At 40.9% G+C, this 15,389-nt stretch overlaps 1 protein-coding gene and 1 long non-coding RNA gene across 4 annotated transcripts; one reads left to right on the top strand and one right to left on the bottom strand.

The window, feature by feature from the left end:
* The first annotated feature begins 263 nt into the window (after window positions 1-263).
* LOC9272002 (uncharacterized) lies at window positions 264-5,191 on the top strand. 3 transcript variants are annotated; one of them, XR_010741629.1, is made up of 5 exons: window positions 264-770; window positions 2,354-2,466; window positions 2,952-3,024; window positions 3,742-3,884; window positions 4,699-5,191. It is a non-coding gene; the product is annotated as an uncharacterized lncRNA (long non-coding RNA). The 3 variants fall into 3 exon arrangements; XR_010741628.1 differs by having other exon boundaries at window positions 2,955-3,024; XR_010741630.1 differs by lacking the exon at window positions 2,952-3,024.
* A 1,711-nt stretch (window positions 5,192-6,902) lies between these two features.
* Window positions 6,903-12,233, bottom strand: LOC4338309 (pectate lyase). The gene is made up of 3 exons (XM_015783384.2): window positions 11,430-12,233; window positions 10,772-10,901; window positions 6,903-7,260 (listed from the first exon to the last, which is right to left on the bottom strand). Exons 1-3 carry the CDS (start codon window positions 12,200-12,202, stop codon window positions 7,042-7,044), a joined length of 1,122 nt encoding a protein of 373 aa, XP_015638870.1. The 5' UTR covers window positions 12,203-12,233; the 3' UTR covers window positions 6,903-7,041.
* Window positions 12,234-15,389: the final 3,156 nt, after the last annotated feature.

Raw genomic sequence — 15,389 nt, forward strand, 5'->3', positions numbered from 1 at the left:
TACTGCTTAAAAAAAGGGTAGTGGTGGCCTACGCGATCCAACGGCTCACGTCTTTTTTAGGATCCTCCCGCACATCCAACGCTCCTCCGTCAGCCCGCGTTGCTCCGCATCACACAGCACCACACCCCCGCAAGCCGCAACCAAAGGGTGGGCGTGATCCAGGTTTACCCACAGGCCTCGTTGGCCCGTCCCACGAATTTGGCACCAGTGGGTAAATGGGCCGGCCCAAACTAAAAGCATTGGCTCTACTGGGTACCCGGGTCGGCTCCGAACATACGCGGCGAGGGCTTCGAGCGCGTGAGGCGAGGCGGCGCCCCTTCCTCTCCCGGCGGCGGCGCGGCGCCCCTTCCTCTCGCGCTCCCATCGACCGCAGAGGCGGCGAGGCTCGGCTTCTTCTCGAACGGCGCCGCTCCACCGCCCTTCCCCACCGGCGCCGTCGAGGCTTCGATCCCCAATTCGCGTACTCGCACCGTCGCACGCGATGGCGGCACCCTCTCCTCCCATCCCGGTCTCCACGCCGGCGCCACGGCGACGCCTTTCCCCTTCTCCTGAATTCTACATCGGCGTGACGGCGATGCTTCCTTCTTCCCTCCTCCCCGCCAGCAGCGCCGCCTCTTCCTCCACCTGACGCCGGCTTCCATCTCGTTGGTTACGAACTCGCGCTGCCCCTTGCGCCCATGCCGTTGGCGGCGGTGACTTGGCTGTCGTCCCACTCAGCCTACCGCGTGTTCTGCTGCCCGACATGGCCACGCCATCGGCCGTCCCTGCTGGTATGAGCCAAACTGCAGTATGTCTTGTTTGCCTGTAATGTCAAAGCTGATGAGCTGATCTCTTGTTTGCCGTCAAAACTTGCTTGTTGATTGATTCGTTTTTGTCAATTTTGAAGTTTGTCATGTGCTAAGCACTGATGTATCGGGTAGCAAAAAAATTGATAATTTCAGTGTGTTTCTATTAACATCAGTGGTAATTAATTAAGCATCTCCAATCAAAAAATCAACAGATTATATTCTACTTACGTTCTTTCATTTGATTTGGCATGTGTACTCTCTTCTAGCAAAAATCTGATTTTTTTTTCATGGGTCAACCCGTGGTACCCACTGGCATTGTTGCATCCTAGGTGGGTTTCATGGGGCGAGTCTGGGTCGGCGCCGCCATCATCTCCTCTCCTCCTCCCTTTCCCGTCGCCGCAGCCGTCATCGTCGCGTCTCCTCACTATCGGAATCAGACGTCGGCCAGTCCCTGTCCCTCCTCGCCTCCATCCCCAATCCCCTCGCCCTCTTGCTCCTCCGCCAAGCCCCGCTCCTCCGTCGCGACCAGCGCATGCCACACCGGCGCCGCCTCGCCAAGCGCCACGACCTCCGTTCCGCGACGCCGCCACAACCCCAGGCGCCCAGCCTCCGCCGCCCACCGTCGATCCCTCGTCGTCGCTCCACCTCCACAGCAGATCCCCTCCCCGGAACCCCCTCCCCTTTCCCACACACCACTCCCTCCCATCGACGCACCTTGATGCACGTCTCCCCACCTTTTGCCCGGTCGCCCCCGGAACGGATGGATGGATGCCTCCACGCTGCCAGTCATCGAAGCGCCCTGAACACCTCCGTCATCGCATCTTGCCCGTCTCCTTCGCGATCAGCCGTCCCATCCGTAGTCGACGCCTGGAGAGGCTCTCCCATTGGTCCCGTAGATGGCTGCCTCTGATACATCACCTATGATCTTGGTCTTGTCGATGGCTGCCTCTGATACATCACCTATGATTTTGGGGTATGGAATAATTGATTTGTCTTGTCATGGTTAGGGATTAAGGTTTTTTTTTTTTTTTTTTTTACTTTGATTCCCTTCAGGCTAAGAAAGGAAGAAATTTGTACTTATTCAGTGTTTCAGTATGTTGTATGTAGAACTACAAATACAAATACAAGATATGGTTGATGATCTGTAATTCTTCTTCACTATATATTGTCTGTGTTGATCTTTTAGATTGCCCAATTTGGGATTATCAGAAAATGTTTCTAGATTATCAGAAAATGTCATGAAGCCTTATATGTTTCTAAATTATCAGAAAATTTCCTTCAAAAGAATATTATGAGAAAATGAAAGTGTTGTAAACATGTCTGCTTGTTTTCCATTGCCAGACAGACTCCATTTTGGATTTTATTAACCAATATAGTATGTATTGTCCTGGTTATTACAACAAATCACTTGTTGCTCTCAAGTGCGAGATTTAGCCATCAAAGCTAGATGGAGTAAAAAGATTTTGTTGTTTCCACCATCCTCTGCTTTTGGTAGATGGAGTAAAAAGATTTTGTTTTAAACCTTCTTGATGGTTAATAAAGCTGTTTTTTGGTGATCCATTAAGCTAGCAGCACTTACGGTTCCCATGGACTGAAGATGTGGATTAAGTCTTCCTGCTCGCTGACAACACAGGTCTGGCTTCCTCTCGGCCAATCTCCCCCAATCTCCATCTCCAAGGTAGCATCACTATTTTCCCTTTCCTTTTATTTTCTTGTGTGTTGGCTCCTAGCCTCCTACAGACCGCTGCGGAATCAAGAGGCCCTATGGCCGTGTATCTTATGTTTACTCGATTTCTGCTCAAGATGTTTCCTCTTTTATTTTTAGATTTTAGATTCCTGGTACCCTTACTGTTTTAGTTTTTTTCAAGATGAAATTTCTCTCTTTTATATGCTAACATAGGATTACTATAAATTGAATTCCTGACACATTAATAGTTTGTATTTACAAACTGTTCATGGCAAGGAAGTGACGGTGTAAAGTACAGTTGCAACCATATATTGACGAGACTGCGGCCATCTTGTTTGATTTCATTTCCTTTTTGTCTATTCATTCTTCAATGTCTGATCTAATAATTCAGAAAGATAGCTTTGCAACCCTGCATAGAATTTTCAAATTCATATGAATTCTAATTTTCCTTCCGGGGGTACTATGGCCGGTTCAAGAAGTGTCCCACAGAAAGGTGCATGTCCTTCACTGTTCAAGGTTCAAATGAATCCTCACGAAATGTAAAAACAGGTGACTTACGACATCATTGATTGGTGACCCTGTTAGATTATTTTTCTTTATTGATTATGAAGCTGTAGAAAGGAGGTTTTGCAGTACTAACATTGTATAGGATATTACTAACATTGTATAGGATATAATACCAGGGCCAAACATTTGGGTGGTTTGTATTAATGCTCTTCTTTTTCTAGCCAATCACTTCATTCAGTTTGACAATATGTATATCATTTTTTGTCCTTAACATTAGAATGGTAATGCTTTAATGCAGCCAACTTTTTTACAAAGTATTTTAAGCATAATTTCACCAAGATTGCCTTAATGAAATGATTGTCAGACATAGATGCACATGCTTTTTTCTTGCGTTATGAAATGTCAGATAAATTTATTTCAAGTTACTACTTGCAAAGTTGTCAAATCTTAGTCGAGCAAAAGTCAGCAGTACACAATCTGCACATATACGGTACCGTTCATTTTGAGCAATGTCTATACATGAAAGTCCTTTCTTAGCAGTCAATTCCATGGTCCCTGCAAGTGTACATTCTATTTGACAATGCCACGTTTATTATTATTTTGCATGCTTATGCAAGATATTATCAAGCTGATACTTCGCATTTTCTAGATTTATCAAGTTTTGTGTTAAATTTCTATCAAATATTGGTTATTTACAGGGTCAGGTTGTCTAAAACAATACATGATTTTTCTGATTGTGTCCACATTTTGGAGTTGTAGAAGTGCAGGGAAAGCTAGGCAAATCAGTTGAGAGACCGAGCAGCTGAGCGTTAGATGGATTTAGGGCACTACATGCCTTTGGCACTTCTTAAGCCATAGTCACAGTATTGATCAAGGAGCAGCCAAGCGGACTGTGGCTTAAGGTGATGTCCTCTGTACCTAATAAAGAACTGAGCTCCAGATTTGATACAGATCTTTTATTGCATAAAATACTTTTGTATTCAGTTTGATTTCATGAAGCATACTGATCAGGAATTACTATGTTATGCCTTGTCGAATCCAGTTTTTTTTTTTTTTGCAAGTTTCAGTTTGTCAAACCTTCTCTCATTCTTTTCATGCCAGAGCAAGAAAGCATATGAGATGTGGATAAACAAATACATACACAATAGTATTTTGGTGACTTTATTTGGATGTAATATATCTTTCAATCCTAAGGAAAGAGGATCTTTATTTGTCCGGCATTTATCTTCTTTCACATATAGTTAAAGTTTTTTTTTAACTTATAAAGGTTTAGAACTTAGAAGGTCAAGGTTTTCTTGATCCGTAGGCTGCCTTGAACTTCATAGATGGCATGACTATCCAATTTTATTATCCTAAACAATAATATTGATCTGTTTCTAGCATATCCTGGTGGCAGTGAATAGTGTAGTAGACAATGTGCTCAGCTAGGCGTTCAGCAGTAGTATTGAGGGTAAGTTGAATAGCTCCATGTTTTGCATTCAACCTATTTGTTGTATTGCGTCTAAGTAGTGAGCGTTAGTTCTTTATATTTCTGAAGACTAGGGTATGGATTATCTAGAGATTGTCACCAAAGTTTAGCATCTTTTTAAGTTTATAATCAATTTATATGAGATGTGATATCCTTGTTCTCTTTTTCTATGGTAGGGGCTAACGAAAGAGAGTGGATTTCATCCTATTATACTTGTGCTTGGCACCAGCTAACAACATTTCCTACAGTTATCAACAACTGGCTAAGGGAGGGCCAGCGGCGCATGAGGCGGTCCACTGCTAGGTGCAACAAGCTCACAAGGAACAGGCGGCAAGGTCTATGCGTGGTGCGAGCTGCACGGCGAGCCACACAGTTTGCTCGAGTGGGCTGGTGCTGTGAGCTGCAGGGTGCGAGCTGTGGAAGGATGGATCCGCAGGATTATGAATCCTGAATATTGGTGATGGTCAAATATTCGATGTAATCAAATGATGTTCAGTTTCTCACAAAATCCATTGCTTTTTACATTTTGTATTTTTCTTCTATCAAACCAGATCAAGCTGTACAAGAAACAAAGTAAGGCAGATTTTTTTTTGTTCAGAAACTTCTTTGCAGCAACTTACAATGTCGATAGAAAGTTGTCTTGCTGAAACTTTTGTTGTTCTCGTTGGTAATGTATGAAAAAAATAGAAAGAATGGACATAGTTATTGTTTTTGTTATATCAAGGTTTTCTATTGACATCATTTTACCTGGTTATTTGAAATTAATGCATATTGTTTTCCTGTTGCAAAGCATGGGCACCCAACTAGTTTAGTAATATAAGCATGGTGCTTAGATTATTAAATATCATAATTAGGCATATATGTTGCGAGACATTAGAGGTGGGCCGCTGATGGTGATAACTCAGTACGGGTATTCCTCCACGTTAGTATATATTCCTAACACAAATTCCTGGGGAGGGTACTCCTTCGTATTTAGCCCCGGTTGGACGGCCATTACAGGTTGTCATAAGGAACTCTACTACTTCGTATTTAGCCCCGGTTAGACGACCATAACAGGTTGTCGTAAGGAACTCAGCAACCCAGGACACTGTTAGGGGTATTGGCCACATGATTATATATTAGCAGATGTAAACTATGATTTGAGTGTATATTAGAAGTATAGGAATTGAGTGCTTTCTATTTCTTCTTACACTTAGTTAGACTTACATATTATGAGGATTGAATAGCTTTGCTTCGTGTCACTCTACCCCTATATTACATTTAACCCATGTTTAGGCTTTGACAATTATAAGTCATATATGTATAAAGTGCATTAGCGAGGTTCACTCTTATTATCTTCCCTTAGGATTAAAACTACGATACCTTTGGAATACCTTCGGGTGAAATGCTACAATAGTACTTGCGGATTACTTTTGTAACCATACATATACCATGACTAATTCTAGCGCCATTGCTGGGAATGAAGATTTCTAGTAATATCGTTAAGAAATATCAACAGTGTGGTATGTTATTCGAATGGCTTCAAATTTAAAACTTCCTCGAAATACAACTCATATGTTTGGGCATTGGCTTTCATGTGTTCCTAAAGACATGAGAAATCTACTTTTGATGGGCGCAACAGCTCTTTGTTGGTTCATTTGGCTAAGCAGAAATGGGGTGTTGTTTGATAACAAAATGGTGTCTTCTCCTTTGCAGATAATTACTTTAGTTACCCGGTGGCTACACACGTGGACTATCCTCCACAAACCGGGACTTTGGGATACTATTGGGTGGTATCACGACGTTTGGACCAGGTGGCGCAGGAGATTTTTTTAGCCAGGAGCATGGGTGGCGGTCTAGTCTACGGATTGATAGCCACTAATTTTATGTTTTCTTCACACTCCTCTGCTTGGGATGATGCCTTTTCTTTTGTGGTTCCTTTTTGGCTGTGTGCATTTCATGCAGAGGTTAGGGGTGGGCTCAGTTGGATTGTATCATCTTTGGTGTAATTAACCGACTCTTAATAAAGCTTCCATTATCTATAAAAAGACAATGCGGTGATCGACACTGAGTTGCCGGTCAGACCGGAGCTGTCCGAGCGGTCTGACCGGGTTGCCCGATAGTCAGACCGGTAGACTCTAGGAGGGAATCGGTTTCGGGTTGTTTTCGTACAATTTCTAGATTGCTTTATGTATATGACTTCTAGATGGTTTCTATTTGTATGTGATACTATTGTGTGCTGATGTAAATTAAGTTGATATGAACTTGCACTTGGATATTAAGTTTTTTTTGTTGTTCATGTATAGGTGTTGCTTGAGGCCATGAGAATATAGCTAGTGATGGATCGGGACTAGGCTTGGGAAGAGTTGATGTCCAGACAGTCAAGTATATCACGCAGGATGCTTACGCTAGATAACAATGCACGTGGGGATCAGACCAACTATGTCGAGATATTCATTGATTCGAGAGTAACTTTTATTCTCGCTAAAAGTTTTTTGGGTTTTTATTTTCGCTGCCATTCACATCTTCTGATAGGCTTGTTTAATCTTGTTCGATCCTATGCAACTATTACATCCAGAAAGAAAAATCATCGAATGCAGCAGTAGCTGATCTCAGCAGTGCGAGCCCTCCTTGCAGGAGAGGGCGCCTGCCGAGGAAGTCATCGACGGCACGGAGGGGGCAGACCTTGCAAAGCTAGGGGCTTTCAAATTATCTGTCCTTGCTTCGCCTGATGCCCTGAAGAACGCGCCGTTGAGCATCAGGTCGCCGTCGGATACCCAGTTCCAGTGGTGCCACACGCTCTCCGGCACATCGTCATCGCGCTTCGTCACCTGCGGAAAATTTGCACCGGTTTTGTCAACACTATTTACAAAATAAGTGAAAGCTGCACGCAACCAATGGTGAATTGTGTAGCGGCAGGGTTCCATGTTTCAGTTTCAAAATTGTGAAATATTGGTCCCAATAAGGGAGGAAAACGGCGCAAAAATGGACGTAAACAAGCTCCACTATTTCCGTTTCCTTTTTTTAAAATCATAATCGAAATTGCAAACCTGGATAAAAACTGGAATCAAATATTTTCAAATACGAACCAGAGAAAACAAGGTAACGAATATTTATCAAAATATTAAAAAAAAACTCTAACTAACCTTCTCAAATCAACGAAGAGATGTGCCTCATTATTTTACATTTCGAATATTTAACAATTACAAATAATACAACTTTTAGCTGTATACTTCGCATTCACTTCCCCATAGAACTACAACAAGAACTATATCCATCTACAAATGGCACGAACATATAAAACAAAAAATAGTCGCAAGGTAAAAAGAAAAAATATCACTATCCACCTCAATACTTAATATAAGTCTGAACATGAAAAATAATTTGTTTTTTATTAAAAAAAATCTAAATTTATTTTTTAAAGTTTCTAATTGATTCCAGTTTTTCACCGATAATAGCCTCATTGTATTCATTCCTGCTTTCCAAAAAAAAAATCAAATTTGTTTCTATTTTCGAAAATTTCTAAATACATTTTGACCGACACTAAAACACGTCCGAACCGAAAACTTTCTGAACCCAACCAGAAGGATATTCTTCTAGCCAAAAATTCTCAGCTTTATTATCTAGATAATTTTGCTCAAATTTAGCTGGAACTTGTCAATATTTTAGATTTTTTTTTCAGTTTGAAATTTCGGCAACATTTGTTCTTTCGTTCCGCTCCAAAATTTTGGAATCTTGTGTGAGTGATAGGAAGAATCCATAATTAATTATTCAAACTAGTTGTAAGCCCGTACGTTACACAAGTATTGTTCAATGTTTAAAATTATTAAAAGATCTTTTTATGATTTAACCACTCTGAAATTTGTAATTAATAAATATTGAGTTATACTTAGTTTAGAGCTTCTTTTGTATTGTTTTAATAAGGCTGGAATTCAGACTCAATTAAAACTAGCAAATACTAAGTAGTGTTTTGGTTGGTGTCTCAATTATACATTTGGCATGATACAATAAATGCCAAAAATTAATTATCAATGAGTTGTACTCAGTTTAGGGTCTAAATTATAAAATGCTTGAAAAATTCATAAAATTGGACATTAATAATTAAGGAGTGGTACTCGGTATGGAGTCTCTTCTATAGTTTTTTTTTTTAATTATGACTAGCAAAAATGCCAGTGATGTTGCAACGGGTGAAAAGTTCTAATGATAATATAGGCTTTTCATGCATAACAATGTCAATGACAATGTTTGTAGGGATCGTTTGTAGCTAAGATCGACAATTAGAAAATTGGAACATCTTCAATGTAATGGCCCAACCTCGAAGATGGCAAAAGCCGTGTAGGTGATGAAAAAAAATCAATGTATCCTATCCAACTCAAGCGTCCATCAATTTTATCTCGTGTTGAGTCAAACGGTTTTTCGGAGCGATTCTGGTTATAAATGACATTTTTTTTTCTCGTGAGTCAGACGGTTTTGTCTAACCTTTTTTTATAAATGCTGATATTTTTCTCGCGTTGAGTTAGACAGTTTTCTTGAACCGTTTTTAGAAACAACGGTTTTTTCTCGCGTTGAATCCAATTGTTTTTTGACCCCTTTTTTATAAATGGTGTTTTTTCTGACAGTTTTTTCAGAGCGGCTTGTTTTTTATAAACGATGTTTTTTTTCTTGCGTGGTTTTCTCAAACCATTTTTCAGAAATGGCGCATTTCTTTCTGACAGTTTTTCCTAGCATGTTTGTTATGCTTTTCTGACATTTTTTTCTCACGTGTTTTTCGTCTTGTTTTTTCGAGTGTTTTTTTTTTGCTCTTTTCCAGTACACGAGAATAGATGACGAAACAAAACCCGTGTAGGAAATGGAAAAAAAATCGATGGATCCTATCAGACACAAGCGCCCATCAATTTAGTGTTTTTTCTGATAGTTTTTCAGAGCAGCTTGTTTTTTTATAAACGGTGTTTTTTCCTTACGCGTTTTTTCTGACAGTTTTTTCCTTGCATGTTTTTTGTTTTATTTTTTACAAACGATGGAAAACCTTTTTTTGACGCTTTTTTTGCACTTTTTCTGACATTTTTTTCTCACACGTTTTTTCCTTTTTTTTCTCATGCGTTTTTTAAAACATTTTTTATTTTCTCGCGTATTTTTTGTTCAGTTGTACGATGAAAGCTTCTCTTTTTAAATAGTTAGATTAGATGTAGAGAAGAGATATATACGGATTACTAAAACGAAAAGAAATTGGATTATTTTTTGCCGCGCATTTTTTTGTCCTTTTTATATTTTTTTCTCACGTGTTTTTTATTGTTTACGACCCTTTTTTTAGGAAATCGCATGGACCTTTTCTTTATGTTTTTTTGGCTTTTTTTGGGATTTTTTTATTTTCGCCTTTATATGAATCGGATTTTTGTTTTTTCTTTTTAAGGGAATTGGATCTATTTTTTTGCCACTTTTTTTTTATTTTTCGTCTTTTATAGGAATCGGACTTTTCGCTACTTTGGGGAATCAGACATTTTTAAGGGTTTTTTTTGTTATTTTTTTATTTGGTCAGATGAAGGAAACGTTTTAAATTTTTAAGTAGTATATATATTTAGTAGTTCCTGATTTTATATTTAATTTATATATTGGGTTGTCATAACCTCATAACTCATAATAGATGGGTTTTTCATGTGACCCGTAATGTTAAATGCAGATGTATGATCATGGCAATACGTACGATATCTAATGAATTGCTAGATTTTTCTGGAAGCTTCTAGGAAGTGTTCAGCTAATGGATAGATGTAAGATAGATATATGTGGTTGAAACATTTTTTGCGCCAAAATGAACCTTACCATAATTTGAAAATGCCAAAATTTTACAAATTGGCAACATTGCCAAAATTTGGTAGGATTGGCATAATAATATTGCCAAAACTCTATACACATTACCAATATTTGGTACTACCTCCATACAAAAATAAGTGCAGCCGTGGGTATCTGTGTCCAATGTTTGACCACTCGTCTTATTTGAAAAATTTATGAAAAAACTTTTAAAAAAAGTCATATATAAAGTACTATTCATGTTTTATCATGTAATAACAATAAAAACACTAATCATGAAAAAATTTCAAATAAGACGAACGGTCAAACGTTGGACATAAACAGTATAAAATTGTACTTATTTTAGGACGGAGGGAGTAACAAACTAAATCTAGCTACATAATTATCAATTTTACCAAATAATGATATGGTTGAAAATATCATCACTCTGAACATGCCCTTATTACGTGATATATATGTCACCATTATATCTGCCATTTACACACCACGTATACTACATACCGAACGAAAAAGTTTAAAATGGGCAAGTTTATATACCTCTTTGGCCATATCAGCATAGAATCTGTTGCCGTGGCTAATTATGGTCGGTGAAGCACTGCCCCCAATGGCGTACTTTTGCCATGCTATGTAATCGTTGTTGATGACGTGGAAAAGACCAAACCGACACCTGGCACGTAATGAAAAAAAAAACACTATTGAACTAAAATTTTCTGCTACTAACTCCGTTCTTTTGTTCTTTGGTAGTTTTCAACCTCGTTTTCAATGCAAAGTTTTATCATTATTATATCTTTAATATATACTCTTTTAAAATTTACAAAAACTGTAACTATCTGAAAAAAATGTTTTTCATGATAAATCTACCAATGCAATTTTCACATGCAAAATCCTAATTTATTTGAAATAAGTTATAGTATAAAAATAGTCAAAATGACTTATAATATGAAATGGAGGGTAGTACTTAATTTTCAATGCACAAGTTTTATCATTATTTCTTTAAAATGCATTCTTTCAAAATCTATAAATACTGTAACTATATGAATAATATGTTTTTCACAATAAATCTACCAACGCAATTTTCACATGCAAAATCATAATAGTCTCCATTATTTAAGATTTTGAGATTTAACTACACGTATTCTAGGGTTCATCTATTTCAGAGCAGAGTTAGTAACACTGTAAACATGGAATGAGTTACCTTGGCATTCTTTGGACGAGGCCTGGTCCAAAGCGATTGAAGGCAACGGTGACCTGCATGGCCTTGTCGTCGGTGTAGTCGTCGTTGTGGCCGAGGAGAATTGCCTTGTCATGGTTGCGCAGGAGGTTGTTGGAAAGCGTCACGCGGGTGGAACCTACGACCACGTCGATCAGCCCGTCGGCGCAGGCCTCCACCGTGCAGTGGTCGACCCACACGTCGCTCGAGTTGTGGACGCCGTCGCCGTCCGACATGCCGGCCTCCAGCTTGGGTGCCGGCCTGCACCGGCGTATGGTAAGCCCGTGGATGACGACGTCGCTCGCGCCCCTCACCGCGAAGCACGCGCCGCCGTCGCCAACCACCACGCGGGCGCCCCTGCCGTCCACGGTCTTGCGCGAGCTAACGACCAGCTCGTGGGCGGGGCTGATGGTCATGTCGCCGGCGAACACGATCCAGAGGGGCTCGTCCTGGACGAGGCCGTACCGGAGCGTGCCGGGTGCCGGGCGGGCTGCGTCGTCGCCGGTGTCGTTCACGACATACACCCTGCCCCCCTTCCCGCCGACGGCGCGGCGGCCGAACCCGACGGCGCAGTCGGCGAGCCGCTGCCGGTTGTCGGCCCAGCCGGGGTCGCAACGCCAGCAGTCGTCGATCGGGTTGCCGGTACCGCAGTCCGGTGCAGCATCAGCAGTACTACCATTGATCAGCAAAGGAGAAGAAGCTGATGAAATGGATAAAACGGAGGCGAACAACCATATGAATATGAAGATGGCAGCCATTCTTGTTTTTGTTGATATCTTGTTGGAATTCGGAAGTGATATACTAGTAGAGAAGAATGCATTGCAGTGCAGGTTGGTTCATATAGATTTTGGAAAGAACAGATCGCCAATTCGCCACATAATTATTTATTTTTCATGCAAAAAAATGACGAATTGGAAACTGTTTGGGCAGGATATTGATTAGAATGAGCAACGTGAACACTATATGGAAATATATCACTCTTTATATCTATTTCATGGAAAGACCTTGCTCTCTTTAAGGTTTTAATTTCCCGGATTTGCTGGCAAACATAATTAATTGTTGGTAGAAATTAAAAACTGCAAGAATTTGTTGATTTCAAGAAATTACTTTGCCTGTGCTAACGCGACGGTGCACATACACCGTCACAGTTCAAGCGTCATCAATCCATTAGAGCAGACTTGGTCCGTGCAAGGCTTGTTTTCTCAAACTCAAAGACACGTTGATCTTCAGAATGCGTTTGCACATCCTCAAGAAATATAGGAGAAAGCATATTGATAAATCTTGAAGTACAAAGGAGATAAACGGAATTGAATTGGTTCTATCACAGTAATCTGAAATATACAACAGTTTAAGTATGGCATCCAAAACAGTGATGTCTAAATGATACGAGCAGGTTACTTTGTCTAAATAAATCTCATCCATCCGTTTTCATTAATGACCTAATCTCCAACTAAACTCCCTATCAATTTCCACCACCTCTACCAATCAAGATATTGGGATTAAAAATCAAATTAACATCTTAATCTCACCATCAATTCTCTCGTGTAAACTCCCAATCCCCTTCCCACAAGTTGCCAAACAAGTCGTGGAAGTTTAGAGTGATGAGGCTATTAACTATTTTGTTTTGTCATGATACATAGGAATTTTGGTAGGATGGGGATGGGGAATTAAGAAATGAATTCCCTCCTTTTCAATACCTAGGTAGGAGGTGGTAATTGGGAGGGAATTCCTCCTTTGCTTTGCCTAAACAAATCTCAACCATCCGTTTTCATTAATGACCTAATCTCCAACTAAACTCCCTACCAATTTCCACCACCCCTACCAAACAAGGTATTGGGATTAAAATTCAAATTCCCATCTTAATCTCACCATCAATTCCCTCATCTAAACTTCCAATCCCCTTCTCTCGAGTTGCCAAACAAGCTATGAAAGGTATAGGGTTCGAGAGAGATGAGTGGCCGAGCGGGGAATACTGGTCCTGGCGATATGGCCGTAGATAAGTGTCGGCAGGGATTGGGCCCACTACCCATAGCTGATGCACATTCAGCACAATAAGGGCATTCACAGTGCGTCACAAAGTTTTGGTGCTCCTCGCATGCCACCTAGACAAGAACAATATTAGCCACATATTCCACAGTGCAAACTCCACAAGACCACAATACAAGTAGCTTATAGTGGGTCCCACCAATATTGCTTTTTCACTTTTCACTTTCCCCTCTCCCCTCTCCTCTCTCTCCCCTCTCTTCCTTTTCCCACCGCAGAGAGCCGGGCGACAGCTCAAGCGGCGACAGCGCTGGGCGGAGCGGTGGCGGGGCAGTGACGGCGCCGGTCGGAGTAGTGGAGGGCGGCCAGATCCGGCGGCCGCTCACCCCACCACGTCGCCGCTCCTTCTTCCCTGAAAGGACCTTGATGTCACCTAGAGGGGGGGTGAATAGGTGTTCCTAAAAATTATCACAACTTCATAGCATATTAGAATGATGAGAATTTCATGTTCAAATCGAAACTTCTGGTATGGGATTCGAAGTTTCGGTCTCAACTGAAAAGTTCGGCGGATAACTGAATAAAACACTAGCTATGAACTTGTAGCTCAAACAAACAAAATGTAAATGAATCAAAATGTGACAAATAAGGTATCTATGTAATATATAATGCCACCAACAATATTAATTAAGCATGCAAGTAGATCGGGTAAAAACAAGCTCAAGCACAATATGAGATATGGCAAGAATGAGCAAACCAAAGAAAGGAGACACGTTGATTTGTTTCCCGAAGTTCAGATCCACGGATCCTACGTCTCCATTGATCGAGGGGCCACAAGGCCGGGTCTATTTCAACCTTTTCCTCATGAGGTTGCACAAATGCACTCCTCGGTTTCACTTTTGATTTCTTCCCTTGCGGAGGCGAAATTGAAGCCTTCACAAACTTTCCGTGGCACACCACAACATTGGGTGCTCACCGGCGACGCCTAGCCGTCTAGGAGACCTTAGTCCCCAAGAGTAACAAACACAATCGAAGATTTGCTTGCTATGAACTCGAGTGCTCAAAGTGTGGAGTGAAACTCACTAGCTCTCAATTTCTCAATCTCTCAATCCAACTCTCTCCCCTTCTCAAATCCCTCTCACAAAGAGGCACCACAAAGGATGGAGTGAAGCTCACTAGCTCTCAACTCCTCACTCTCTCAATCCAACTCTCTTCCCTTCTCAAATCCCCCTCACAAAGAGGCACCACAAAGGTAGGGAAATGGGGATGGCTATTGGGCTTTGGATGTGTCTAATACTTCCCAAGAACAGCGGCCACTCAAAGGAGGGGTGGAGGAGTTTATATACCTGAGCTCCTCAAAAACTAGCCGTTGGAGGCCAAGACTAAATTTTTCGGAAGTTCCGAAAAGTATTTTCGGATATGTCAGAAAGTTTAATCTCAGATTCGCAGCCATTTTCGGAATTTCCGAAATTTTCAGAGTTTTCCAAAAAAAATTTGGAGTTTCCGATAATTTTTCAGAATTTCCGAAAAGCACAGAGTAAAACAACTATAACTTTTCGCTCGGGAGTCCTTTTTTGATGAACTTGGACTCTATGGAAAGCTCACTCAAAAGACTACCCAACTCAACCAAAAACAAGGTCTAAAACCACTTAAAGGATAGGTTAAAGCTTGAGTTTCTCTCAAGGTAGCACTATGATAGGTTACTTTGAGCACCGAGACATACACAAACACCTCGACGTTACATCTCTCTTAATAGTATGGCATTTCTAAACTCAAATGTAAATAGGAAGAGAATTATACCAATAGGAATGCCTTCTTTCCATCTTTCTTTCATTGTCTTAAGGGATGCCAATGCCGAAACTGTTTCACCATATATTCTTCAAATGATTGATGTGGTTACTTGTAGCTTCAAATGGCCTCGCATGGTCCATCATAACAAAGCTGTCACTCGCCCTTCACCACCGG

Source organism: Oryza sativa, chromosome 5, assembly GCF_034140825.1.
Source record: "Oryza sativa Japonica Group chromosome 5, ASM3414082v1".
In the NCBI taxonomy this organism is placed as follows: Eukaryota; Viridiplantae; Streptophyta; class Magnoliopsida; order Poales; family Poaceae; genus Oryza; species Oryza sativa.

Coding starts and splice junctions, on each gene's coding strand:
- LOC4338309 (XM_015783384.2), bottom strand. CDS start 12,202: ATGGCTGCCATCTTCATATTCATATGGTTGTTCGCCTCCGTTTTATCC. Junction 10,902..11,429: donor CTCGTCCAAAGAATGCCAAG/GTAACTCATTCC, acceptor ATTACGTGCCAG/GTGTCGGTTTGGTCTTTTCC. Junction 7,261..10,771: donor ATGCTGATATGGCCAAAGAG/GTATATAAACTT, acceptor AATTTTCCGCAG/GTGACGAAGCGCGATGACGA.